General features: G+C 48.1%; 1 protein-coding gene across 2 annotated transcripts in view; it reads left to right on the forward strand.

Moving 5' to 3' along the window:
- The first annotated feature begins 276 nt into the window (after positions 1–276).
- The window catches only part of TGFBR3 (transforming growth factor beta receptor 3), a 341378-nt gene continuing 327691 nt past the window's right edge, over positions 277–13963 (forward strand). Inside the window, exon 1 of one of the 2 annotated variants that reach the window (XM_086953939.1) lies at positions 277–638. In XM_086953939.1, coding sequence (XP_086810065.1) covers positions 578–638 — 61 coding nt within the window. In that variant the 5' untranslated portion in view covers positions 277–577. The remainder of the gene's footprint in view (positions 639–13963) is intronic. The other variant, XM_086953940.1, reaches the window with a different exon arrangement.

A 13963-nucleotide genomic window follows, 5' to 3' on the forward strand; every position in this document is an offset into this window, starting at 1 on the left:
ACCCCTGCTTCCCCGCCGCTGCAGTACAGGGCATTCCTATAAAGTGTCACATTTTGCACTCGAATCCCCATACTAAAACAGTACGGACTGTGAGGCTTCTCTCTGATATAGCGGTAGGTAGCACCTCGAACACCTTCTCCGTAAAAGTCCCGGCCCTCTTGTTTAATAACCCAATAAACATTAATAATAGACGCAATACACGCGAGCTCCTCCTCCTGGGCGCGGCGCGTGTTCACAGAGGCTGGGCCACTTGAGCTCGCGCCTCCAGCTCCGCCCAGGGATCCCCTCCCTTCCACGGGCGTCTCAGCCCCGCCCATCCCATCCTGGGCGGACACGCCCCTCGGCGGCCAGCTCTGGGACCCTCTTCGGAGGCTCAGCAGATGCTTAGCCGTGGTCCGCCGTCCGGCCGGTGATCTGGGGAGCGCGGGACGGACTTGGGACCGGAGATCCGCCCACCTCAGCTCTTGATCCCCGAGGACCGGCCCAGGTCAGGAGCCCGAAAAACTTGGAATCTGCAATCCGAGGAACAGCGCTTCTCAAATTCTGTCCCCAGGAACAACCACCACCCTCGGCAGACATGCCCGCCGCGGCACTTCTCGCTGCTTTCCTGCTGCTCGGCTGGAGCTCGGCAACTACGGGTGAGTCCCGACCCCTGACAGGATGGAAAATCACGCGGGGATATGCAGATGTTGATTCCAGGAGAGGAGTCAGGCTGTGCAGATGTTGATGCTGGGAGAGGAATCAGGCTGTGCAGATGTGCTGTGAGAGGAGTCAGGCTGTGCAGATGTTGATCCTGTGAGAGGAGTCAGGCTGTGCAGATGTTGATGCTGGGAGAGGAATCAGGCTGTGCAGATGTGCTGTGAGAGGAGTCAGGCTGTGCAGATGGTGATGCTGTGAGAGGAGTCAGGCTTTGCAGATGATGCCCTGAAAGGAGTCAGGCTGTGCAGATGTCGATGCTGTAAAAGAAGACAGGCTGTGCAACTGTGTGTGCTGTGAGAGGAGTCCTGCTGTGCAGATGTTGATCCTGTGAGAGGAGTCAGGCTGTGCAGATGATTCTGTGAAAGGATTCAGGCTGTGCAGATGTCGATGCTGTAAAAGAAGACGGGCTGTGCAGCTGTGTGTGCTGTGAGAGGAGTCCTGCTGTGCAGATGTTGATCCTGTGAGAGGAGTCAGGCTGTGCAGATGATGATGCTGTAAAATAAGCCGGGCTGTGCAGCTGTTTATGCTGTGAGAGGAGTCATGCTGTCAGATGTTGGTGTAAGAGGAGTACGGCTGTGCAGAAGTTGATGCTGTAAGAGAAGCCGGGCTGTATGTGCAGATGTTTATACTGTGAGAGGAGTTAGACGGTGCAGATATTGATGCTGTAAGAGAAGCCAAGTTGTGCAGATGTTATTGATGCAAGAGGGAGCCAGTATGTGCAATTACCATAGGAGTGGTTCAGGCTTTGCAGAGGCTTATGCTCTGAGAGCGGTCAGGCGGCACGGATGTTAATGGAAGAGAAGTCAGGCTGTACAGGTGTAGATGCTGTAAGAGGGTGTCAGGTTGAGCAAATAACACCGTAAGAGTGAAACAGTCTTTGCAGATGCTGATGCTGTGAGAGGAGTCAGACTGTGCAGATGTTGATGCTGTAAGCGAAGCCAGGCTGTGCGGACTTTGCTGCCGTAAGAGAAAGCGGGCTGTGCAGATGTTCATGCTGGGAGAGAAGTGAGGCGGTGCAGTGGTTGATGTGGTAAGAAGAGTCAGACAGCAGATATTGGTGCTGTAATAGCAGGCAGGTTATGCAGACAGATGTTGATGCTGTAAGAGGAGTCAGGCTGTACAGATGTTGATGTAAGAAGTGTCAGGCTGGGCAGGTGTTGATGCTGTAAGGGAGCCAGGCTGTGCGGATTCTGATACAGTAAGAGGAGCCAGGCTGTGCAGATATTGATGTAAGAGGAGTCAGTTGTGTGTAGATGTTGCTGCTGCAAGAGAAGCCGGGTTGTGCAGATGTTGATGTAACAGGAGTCAGACTGTGCAGCTATAGGTGCTGTTGTAGAAGTCAGGCTTAGCAGATGGTGATGCTGTGAGAGGAGTCAGGCTTTGCAGATGCTGCTGCTGTGGGGGGAGTCAGGCTGTGCAGATGTTGACGCTGTAAGAGAAGTCTGGCTGTGCAGATGTTGCCATGAGAGTGATCAGCGTTTTGAGATGTTGATACTGCAGGAGGGACACAGGCTGTTTAAAACGGACTGTCCTGGTAGATGATACTGCATGTGGGGACACGCTGTCTCGAGCAGTGCAGATGTTGATGTACGAGGGCGTCAGCTGTGCACAGGCTGTTCCGAGGGACCGACCCGCGCAAATATTAATGCTGTACGAGGCATTCATGCTGTGCAGCTATTGCTGCTGTGGACTGTGCAGATGTTGATGCTGTTAGAGTGTCAGACAATGCAGATATTGATGCTGTAAGAGGGAGGCTGTTCAGATGTTTATGTTGTAAGAGAGGGCGAGCTGTGCGGATGCTCTTCAGGGGGGGCGGACGGTGGCTATGTTGATACTGTAAGAGAGAGGCAGTGTAGAAATGTTGATGCAGTGAGAGTGAGATAGGCAGTGCGGGTGTGGCGAGGTGTCCAGGCAGTGTACATGCTGATGGTGTTGGAGGGGTCAGACAGTGCAGGTGGGGTGTCAGTGCGGTGTAGTGGGGTTTCCAGATAGTGCAGATGTCGATGCTGTTCGAGGGTGTCATAGAGTGCAGATGTTAAAGCGGGGAGGGGGCTTGAGATGCAGTAAGATGAGGCTGGGGCGTATACACGCTGTATGTGGGAATCATACTGCTCTGACGCTGGCGGGTTGTGCTCATGTGGGCGCTGTGTGGGCTCAAGGGCCTTGGAGTCTCTGAAGAGAGGTCCTGCGTGGAGACTGATTGGTCGAGGATGCCTGCGTGAGCCGTCCGTGCCGACGCTGCTCTGTGAGCGCGCGGGCCCGTGTGACGCCGGCGTGCACCTGAGGGCACGAGGGCAGGCCGGTGGCCGAGTCCGGTTCAGGCCAGTCACTGGATTCGTATATTGTTCACTTCTGGTGTCGTCCTCTGTAGCGGGGCTGCTGCCAGGCGGCTGCTTGGCAGTTTTATTACCCCCGCCGCTTTAACTGCACAGTTTAAAAGTTAAAGTGGGGTGACAGTGTCACCGATTTTGGAGGACTCCTCAAAACCTTCCTAACCTATTACCCCATTGTCTTCATATACACCCACCACCTTTGCCGCCCTTATAACGTACCCTATAGACTGGCTTCTACATACATGTAACAGATTCCAGGCTCACCTTCACCTTCACCTCACCTTCACCTGCGTACGTACCTCTCCAAATACACCCCGATCTCCAGAAATACACGCACGCTTGTCTAATGCAGCCCGGCCTCTCCAACTACACCCTGACCCCGAGAATGCATTCACGCTTCTCAGAATTTATAATTTTCGGCATACCCAAATAAAACGTGTGATAACAAAATACACACAGGCATCCCAAACACGCCCTGGCCATTCTAAATACACCCAGATTTGACCAAACGCAATGTGTCTTGCCCAAATACACCCAGACCTTCTCAAATACACCATGATCTCTCAAAAAGATACCCACACCTCTTCAGATGCACACAGACCTCACCAGAACATATCTAGGCCTTCTCAAAATAAAATGTGTTCTTCTCAAGCACCCTGACCTCCCTACCACATCCCAACCTCCCCCAGAACACCCAGACTACAGACTGATATGCTAAAAAAACTGTTCTTCCAAAGCACACCTGACCTCCACAAAAACACCCTGACCACTCAGAACACACCCTCACATGCTCAAATCTAACCTTTTCGTCCCAGGCGCACATAACTATCCTCCCCTAATTCAGCCTAAAGTCTCTAAATACACCAGATCTTACCAAACATCCTTTTGCTTCTCCACATACACCATGACCTCCCCTACAACATCCTGGCCTCCACAAACCCACTGACCTCTATAAATAACACCCTGACATCTCCAATTACAGGTCGACCTCAGAAAATAAACCTAGACTTGCCAGAACACATCCTGACATGCTCAATACTTGTTCTTCCCCAGAAGAGTCTGACTCCCAATTACACCTAAACATCACCAGAACATAAAAAAAAAAAAACTTGTACACCCTGACCTCCCCAAAATACACCCAGAACTCATCAGAGCATATTGTATTGTATTGTAATTGCCTTTATATAGCGCTTACTACCCCTGACGAGGCGTCAAATAGCTTCTTCGGCGAGTAGCGCGCTACTCCGGGAGCCATAGAGGATTAGTGTTGAATTAGTATAGTGAAACATGCAAGTACATTTTAAGTGGTAGATAGGTTAGTCAGTTATTTGGATTTGGAATGATAGCAGAAGGATAGAGGAGGACAAAGGTTTGTATTTATATAGTGCTTGTTGACGCACGCTATTCAGGAAGCCTAAAAAGGAACAGTGGTGAATTAATATGGTGAAATATGAAGTAATTTCAGTGGAGGATATTAGTCAGTTACTTGGAGTGAGAAGGATAGTGGAGGGATAAAAGGGGAAGAAAGATTTGCATTCATATAGCACTTGTTACACCTGATGGGTGTTGAAGCGCTTTTCTGGCGAGTAGAACGCCACTCCAGAACCCATAAAAGATTACTGTTGAAAAATAGTACAGTAAAAAAATATGAAGTATTTTGAGTAGTGTATATGTTATTCAGTTATTTGGGTAGTATATTAGTATAGTTTAATATGGAATTTGAGAAGTGAACATGTTAGTCTGTTTTCGATTGAAAAGGATAGTGGAGGGATAAAAGAGTGAAATTTTTGTTGTTGTTGTTTAATTCCTGTTTTAATTGAGATATTTCCTTATTAAGGTCCTCCAATAATAGCGGTGCGGCTACCAACTTATTCCGAGTTGGGCAGTCGGACTGCCACAGGGCTGCCTCAGTTGCCAGGGATTGGCAATCCCTCAGCAGTGGCACAGCGGTTTGGGGCAGCAATATGCTGGCGGTGCCGCTGCAGCACCACCACGCATATTCTGAGTTTCCTGACCTCCACACTTTTCATGACAGTGAGGCCGCCATTAGAAGTGTGGCAGTCTGAAAACTAAGGGGGCCTGTGTCCTGTTGTCCATGTGCATAGCGGGTGCATGGTCTGAACAGCATTGACTGTACTTGTCCATGCCATACAGGAAATTGCTCTGGCAGCCCCAAGGCAATGCCATGCTAAGGCTGACATATGAGTCTTAGCACTGCACGGCCGTGGGACCGCCAGAGCACCGTTTGCCAGACCAGTAGAAAACTCTTAATCTGGCTGGTGGTCGCAACACATCCACACCTCACAGAGCATATCAACAAATCCTGTGCACCCTGACCTCTCCAAAGTACACCCAGAACTCACCAGAGCATATTAACCAATCCTGTACACCGTGACTTTCCCAAATACACCCGGACCTCCCCAGAGCATATCAACAGATCCTGTACACGCTGACTTCCCCAAATACATCCTGACTTCTCAAAAAACACCCTGAACTTCCCTGGTAATTTCAGATCTTCCTGCACACTTTTGGCCATGCACAAAGTCTGTTCGCCCCAAGAGCCATGGGTTGATCAGGGTGAAGTGAGACAGCAGAGTATGTTTACGGAGGGGTAAACACACGGTGATGTTCCAAGCCCCCCGCCTTCCAGATGAACTTTGAAACTCCCCAGTCGTTGAATGCATCTTCGCCCGCCTCCCTTTGTTAAATACACCCTGATCCTCCATCAATAAAGAATATTTTATTTGTAGTTAATTAATAGTTTGTTACTGGTTACATTAAACCATATAAGCATTGAACTTTGACCTCCTCCAGTAATAAATACTCCCGGGTATTCTATCAGTTCCTAGCCTCAGTCATCACTCAATGCACTCCCCCCCACCCCCCTGCCCCTTCTCAATATACAAACCGTGACCCCCATGCACCCGTACCACTCCGATCGCTAAATACAAATGGAGCCCATGGCTAAGTGATCTCTCGATTGCTAAATACTGACTTCATAATTGTTAAATATATACCCCGACCTCCACAACTTTGGATGACTCTTAAGCTCCCCCATCCTTGAATAAGCCCAGACTTAACCTGCCACTTACTACATCCCAACTCCCTGCACTAAATACACCAGAACCACCATCTACTTAAATCCACTCGCACCATCACTAAATAATGCTCAGTCATTGAAGGATAAATACTGATTCCTCCGTTGCTGAAGTAACTCATCCTCTCTGTCAGTAAATGCACTCTGCTCTCCCTGTCGCTTAAATATATCCCGGTCTCCATGTCAGTAAAGGCACTCTGTGCTCCCTGACGCTAAATACACCCGTCCCCCTGTCAGTAAATGCACTCTGCTCTCCCTGTCGTTTAAATATATCCCGATCCCCATGTCAGTAAATGCACTCTGTTCTCCTGACGCTAAAAACAACTCTTCCTGACAGTAAATGCACTCTGTTCTCCTGACGCTAAAAACAACTCTTCCTGACAGTAAATGCACTCTCTCTCTTGACGCTAAAACAACTCTTCCTGACAGTAAATGCACTCTGCTCTCTTGACGCTAAAACAACTCTTCCTGACAGTAAATGCACTCTGCTCTCTTGACGCTAAAACAACTCTTCCTGACAGTAAATGCACTCTGTTCTCCCTGTCCCTAAAATACACCGTGGTCCGCTTGTCAGTGAATGCACTCTGTTCTCCTGACGGTAAATACACCACGGTCTCCCGGTCAGTAAAGGAACTCTGTTCTCCTTGTTGCTAAAATACACCCGATCTCCCCGACAGTAAATGCACCCTGTTTTCCCTGTCCCTTAAATATAACCCCGTCTCCTTGTCAATAAATATAATCTGTTCTTTGTGTCATTCATTATCCTACATTGTTTGAATGACAGCTCAATATTTAATGCACTGGGTCCTGATGTCCCAAATGCTTTTACCCATTTTGTGTCAATGGAGATAGGTGGTTCTCCGTGTTCTTAAATACATTCTAATGTACTTTACCGGTAAGCACAACTTGACCCTTTCGTCACTACATACACCCTGTAAGTCCCTGTTGTTAGATACACTTTGCTGCCTGCCACTAAATAAGCCGATATTCTATTCACAAAATACACCCCAACTTCCTGTCACTAAATATACCCTAACTCCCCATTGCTACACCTTAACCCCCCATAGCAACATATGTTCCAATCATTACATCGCTAAACACACCTTACCTTCCCAGAAGCAAGTAGATTCAGAGCATGATTCTGGTTCTACTTGCTACTTCCACCATGACCTTCAAAATGTTTCATTTGCACTCCACCTCCAATTTCTAAAAACACATTGGGCCTGATTATGATGTCAGTTGGAAAGCCTCCGACACGGTAGGTTTAAAGTGCGACCGCCGTATTATGATGACAGCGGTTGAAGTTTAAACCGGCCGGGGAATCTGACACGATTCCAGAGGGGTCAACGTGTCGGAAAGCCCTCATAATCCATTAAGGACGGTGTTTCCACCGTTGGGATTATGATGTAGGTTTCCGACAGCCAATTCATGTCGCCCTTTCCAATATTGATTGGCTGTCGTAAACTAACTTCAGGGGTCCCTAGCAGGGCCCCATTCACCCCTGGGTCTCTGCATTTGGCTCTGGGGGGCACATCTCTGCAGTGTGTGGCAGGCCGTGAGGTGCCTGCCACGCAGTGCAGGGATGTTTAAAAACTTCAATTTTTCTATGGGAGTTTGTTCTGCGGGCGGTTCCAGCCCACCACACAAGCTCCTATTGAATAATGGAAGTTTGCAACCACGTGCGGTCACATCCTAATTATGCGGTCGAAACAGCCGACCTATTGTTGGGCGGTTCCTTCCACAAAATGTTGGTCGGAGTTACCTCCAACCGACATCGTAATGAGGGCCATCATCACCAAACCTCAACTAAACACACACTGACAGCCCCCATTTTCAAAGTGACCTCCTATCTACGCGTCAGTAGGTATTAGGAACACAGTATTTGTTATTGATTTATTTTGGGTGTAGCTCAGCAAGCCTTTTGGGACTCATAGCTATAGACAAGAACATGGCGAGAAAAGAACATACGAAGTTACTCAATGTGAGTTGACCTATCGATCAATCATATTTATTGAGCGTGGTTCTCTACCCCCCTCTTCAGAGGGTATCCGGGAGGTAAGGTCTCACTATCCCAGTCACAAAGCCAGGTCATGGGTCCTCACCTGAATTCCGCAAGAGAGGGCAATTTTCACAGGTGGAAGGGTAGGTCAAGGAACCACCTCCACTGTGGCTTTGGTGAATGCAGGGGTGTGTGTGCGAGGGCTAGAGAGGTGGAGCCCAGATGTCTGGTGGGTTTATGGGAGTTCAGGAAGTGGTTGATGTATGCTGGTCCTTGGTTGTGGGAGATCTTGTAGGCATGTGTCATCATCTTGACCTGACATTTCTTCTGGATGAGGAGCCTGTGGAGGTTCCTGATGTGGGGGGTGATGCAGGTTAATTTGGGGAGGTTGAGGATGAGTCTGGCCGCTGTGTCCTGTATGGTATGGAGACTTTTGAGGAGTTGGGTGGTTATTCCAGCGTAGAGCACATTTCCATAGTCCAGCCGACTGTTGAAGAGAGCCTGAGTGATGGTTTTCCTGGTGTTGACGGGTATCCATCTGAAAATCTTCTGAAGCATGCAGAGGTTCTGGAAGCAGGCGGCGGAGACTGCCTTGACCTTGCGCTTCATGGCGCGTTTGATGTCCAGGATGATGCAGAGGTTGCTGGACTGGTGGGTTGGTGTGGGTGTGGGTCCGAGTTTGAGGGGGGACATCAGGTGTCGTCCCATGGGGAAGTTTTCTTCCCGAAGATCAGCACTATCATCTTGTCTGTGTTGAGCTTCAGTCAGTTGATCCTCATCCAGTTAGAGAAACTCGTCATGGCATAACAGAAGTTTGTTCCAGTGGTGGAGGGTCTTCCGTAAGCGAGCGGATGATTCCGGTGGTGGAGGGTCTTCCGTAAGCGAGCGGATGAGTTGGGTGTTGACTGATTAGGATATGATGTTGAGTCTGTGCGCTCTTGTGATGTCAGCCATGGGGGTCATGTAGGTGTTAAACAGGTGGGGCTGAGGGACGATCCTTGGGGTGCGACACAGATGATGCTTTTGGATTCTGAGGTGAATTCAGGTAGGTGGATTCTCTGGGTTCATCCTGTGGGGAAGGATGCAAACCATTTGAGGGCATACCTCTGGACACTGATGTGATGGAGTCTTTTGATAAGGGTTAGTTAGTATACAGTATCAAATGCCGCTAATAGGTCGTGGAGGATCAGGACTGCTGTTTCACCCTGGTTGAGGAGAGTTCTGAGGCTCTCAGCGGCAGCGTTCAGGGCATTCTCTGTGTTGTGGTTGGCACAGAAGCCAGATTGGGAGGCGTTGAGTCGGTTAGTGCTTTCTAGGTGTTCGATGATTTGGTGGTTGATGGCCTTTTCAAGGACTTTGGCAGGGAACAGAAGCAGCGAGATGGAGCAGTAATTCTTGAGTTCGCTGGGGTTGGCGAAGGGTTTCTTCAGGAGGGATCTGACCTATGCGTGTCTCCAACTGTCTCGGATGCCTCCTTGGTGATAGATATGTTGAGAATGGGAGTTCTGGGCTGATTTCTTTGCTCCGACGGTGAATAAGTGGGGGGGGGGGACAGTGGTCAATGGGTACTCCGGAGTGGATGGTGGTCATGATGGCTGTGGTGTTCTGTGTGGTGAGTGGAGTCCATGTTGTGAGCGGGTGGCTGGTGTCTGTTGTTGAGAGGAAGTTGTCGCAGTCGGTGGGCTGGGGATCGAAGTGTTGTAGATGGTAGCTGTCCTGTTGTGGAGGTAGTTCAATAGTGTGTTGCAGAGTTCCTGGAAGGGCGGACTGTGTTGTCAGTAGCTGATGGGGAAGAAAACTCTCTGATGATGTTGAAGAGCTCCTTACTGTGGTTGGCGCTTGCTTCGATGGTGTCTGTCAGGACGTCTTCTTTTGTGTCCTTGATGCTTTGGTGGTATATGTTGACTTGAAGGCGGCTTGGTCCATGGGGTCTCTCGTGATGCGTCATCGTCTTTCTAGTTGTTTGCAGTTGCGTTAGTGTATAGAGGTTTCTCTTTGACCTGTCAGCATCATACATGTTTACCCCTCCATTCCTGGACTGCAAAGGCGTACTGGAAGGTGCATGCTTCCACAGCAACGTTTGACTTTGATTAGCCATTAAGACTACTACAAACACAATCCAATAGTAATTGTTTGAACTGTAGTCAATCAGAGAGAGATCGGAAACAACCTGATGTTTCGGCCAATCTGATTGGATACTCTTCCAACAGTCACCGAGATTAGATGGGCCTGTCTTCTCATGCTTGGACAGACTTTCATGCCCAGGAGGTAAAAAAGCGTAAACAAATGAGGGTTCCTGGTCAAAACCCACAAGGCAGAATTCAGGTGTGGAAAAGCAGTACTTGAATTCCGTACCTGCACCTGAATGCCGAAATGGGCGCATTCTGATTGTTTCGAATTTAGACTGAAAATGTCTCACACCACTACTGTGGCAACAAACACCCTCACTCCTCCCTCCCCACTAACTCTGTCGCTGCCATTGATAAATAACCCTTTACCTCCCCGACAATAGCATGAAGTACACTGGGTAGGAGATCCCGTCTAATTCAAGGCGGGGGAGGAGGGTGGGGGCTCCTTATGACACCAGACACTGCCAGCAGGCCAGAACGCCAGTGATGAAAAGGGAGAGACCCTTATTCTGGCAGCATGGCAAAAATTACACTGGGGATGGTTTGGGGCGTTGTGAGATGTGGCATGTACGTGGTTCGGCAGTTGTGGTGTGTGTGTGGTGGGGAACCGCAGGCGTCCCCAGGATCTTTTGCAGGGGAGGGGCTAACATTTTCGGTTACGCGCTGCTCCTCACTTTCTAAATAAACTCCGACCTCCCTGGTGTATGACTGACAGCAGAGTACCAGGAATGCAAGTGCCCGGAGTGCAGACGTACAGGATAGGATGCGAAGCGGGTCAGGACCTGCTGTTTCCGTTGGCGGGAGGTGGGGCGGCTCGCGCTTATCAGTTTACTTTGCAGCGCGAGATTCTGATGTTAGGGAACCGGCTGGTGAAGAAAACATGCGTGACAAGGTGCAGGATTCATAAGCGTTTACCCTAAACCTCGTTTCTTGCCGTTGTTTGTCCACGGGAATGCTGACCTGTCCTAGCCTGTTCCATGCGGCCCCTAAACGAGTTATGTGTTGAAAGCGGGCAGCGTTTGAGTGACAGCGTAGTGAGAGCCGCCTGCTGCATTTTTGTTAAAGAGCCTTCACCTGGAAATCACCAATCGCCGAAAGGAATGTGGGGGTGTGGGTACCTTTAAAATACAGAAAGTACGTGTTTACTGTACATTGGTATAGTCCGAAAACCGAGTTGAAATACTTCTTTCCTTCTCCATAACCCAAAAGAACATGGTTGCAACTTCCTTAGCTACATTTGCTTTTCACTATGCCCCTGGCTACATTTCAGCGTGCCCTGCTTAGAAGGAACACAACATCAGTATATGCAAAAATAAAATACAATTAAAATCGTAATAACCATAAATCATAAATTAGTGTGTGGTCTCTAAGGCTTTCGTATACTGAGGTTAGCAGATATCAAAGCTGCCTCGTTTCAGTTCCAGTTCATGACGCTTTCTTTCACCACCCTACACTTTGTTTCTCTTTATCTCTGTCTTTCAAAAGCTTTTTCATCACCGGCTCCCCCCTTTGTCACTGTTTAGTTCCCTATCTTTTTATTCCTCCTTCTTTCTTTCTTGTCAGTGATTTCCTCTCCATCTAGCTCTGGGTAGAAGTCTGATGATGGAAAATAAGTCCTGTTCCCCAAAAATGAATTCTGGTGGCCACCATCTTCGGCCACTGTTCAAATTAAGCCTGGCGCAATAGTTAAGGTTGGCTCTTTGCAAGCTGTTGTCAGGTCACCTAGTTTGTGAGCTCATTTGGCGAGCTACAGTTCCTGGAGTTGTAGCTACGGTGTGCGTCATTTGGCTGTTAGTCTGTCCCACCTGGTGTCAGAGGTTTGTAATAGCACATCCCACAGCTGGGATCTTGGTATCTTCATGTCTCGCAGTCAGGTGCCAAGGCTGCAGGAGTGATCAGGGCCCAGAGCTCTTTATCTCAGCCAGCGAGCTATTATGTATGAATATAGGTTACTATGTTAATATCCGTGTGACTGACCTTATTTCTGTATTGTTTGATTTATTTAGAGGTCACAATCTCTGACTCAATGCTTTAATTTACATTCGGCATACATGTAATTATATTACTGCTGCTCATAATTTTTGTTTAATGTAATATGTACAGGTTGAAAATCGCTTTGATGCCTGTAGGGCATGGTTTGCATTATTTTTCACTGCCACAGAGATATTTATATGGTTGTTTGAGGCTCTTAGATCTAGGAACATTGCATCAGTGATGCTGTACTTCCCTCCTTTGGCGGTACTTGTTTAGAAGACTGTGACCTGCACTCTCAGTGGAGGTTCGGCAGTTCCAGCCACCAAGACTTTGGTATCTGGCTGCGGAAGCACCCCAGTAATCCCCTCCTGAATCCCACGATGAGCAACTTGGGCTGAAGTTACACACTACCACCAAGCCTTATTCCTTATCACGCTGTGGCTGTGTGTTTAAATCCTCTATACAAGCACATGGGTATCACACTTAACACCCCCCCCCCCCGTCCTTGGAAACCCAGTTACAAGCTTTAAAACAGTGGTCTTTAAACTTTTTAATGCTTTCAAAAATACAATCAAGTATATGATTGACAAACACACTATTCTGGTCAGCCAGGCCGTACTAAAGTGTAAAATGATCCACTGGGTGAATATCAGGAATGTAGTGGGTGGGGGTTTGAACAATATTTGATGTCCCTTTTGACACATACTCCCAGCCAGGATATCATTGGTAAAATATGTTAGTGATGGCCCATAACAGAGTGCCTTACCTCTGCTCATTTTTCCCTCTTAATACAAAGCACTGTTATCAGCATAATACTTTTCTTGGCCAGTGCTTGGTGGCCCTCCCTCCCCAGGATCACTTAAGGGCCCCACCTCCCAGTTTGAAGACCCCTTCTCTAAACCCCTGGTTCCACGTGTTAATGCCCAGGTCTCATGAGACTAGTTTCTGAATTGAACTAAGTAAAGCAAAGAGCTGTTTCCCTTGTGTGCAGTGATTGAAGTCTTTGCGCTTGTTAGGCGTTTCCGGATGCATTTTGCGCTTCATGCTCTTGGTGTAAAGGTTCCTCATATCAGTATTTTCCTCTGAAATATTACAGACAGCTGATAAAAGTGCTGTCACCCGCTTGTAATTAAATGGAACGAATGACATCCCATGGTTCATCCTGTACATTTACTTGTGTGAAATGGAAAGTTTTTCCTTGCTAAATTTTGATGCTGTTCAGTGTATCCTACAGTGTTGCTTCTGTGCTGTATTTGAGTGGGATGCCCACTTTGTGGTAGCAGTAGTACACTTTCTGCAGGGCAAGCCAGCATGTTTAGCTCCCTGGGTCTTCATAAGTTTCACAAGTCGCTAATATCTTCTGCCAGTGGACCAATTGTAGGTAAAAAAATAACTGAGTTGAAGACTAAAGTCCTCTTGGCATCCTACCGGACAGCTTCTCTCCCTCTGCATCAACCCCATAATGGGACGTGCACCAGCAGATCACACTGTCCACAATTGGATTGTCCGATCCACCATGCTGTAATCTTCCAACCCCACAGGTGAGCATTACATTTATTGTGTCTACACCGAGGTCAAGCAATACATTTATTGTGTCCTCGTTGAGGTTAGTCTAAATGAATACAAACAAATGCACACCTAGTATAATTAATTGCTAGGCGTAATTATTTGAGGCATAGCACAGTTGTTTTTTGTAATCACAATTGTTATATGTGTATATTGTAATTTAATG

The sequence above is a fragment of the Lissotriton vulgaris genome, chromosome 1_1, assembly GCF_964263255.1.
Source record: "Lissotriton vulgaris chromosome 1_1, aLisVul1.2, whole genome shotgun sequence".
Taxonomy (NCBI): domain Eukaryota; kingdom Metazoa; phylum Chordata; class Amphibia; order Caudata; family Salamandridae; genus Lissotriton; species Lissotriton vulgaris.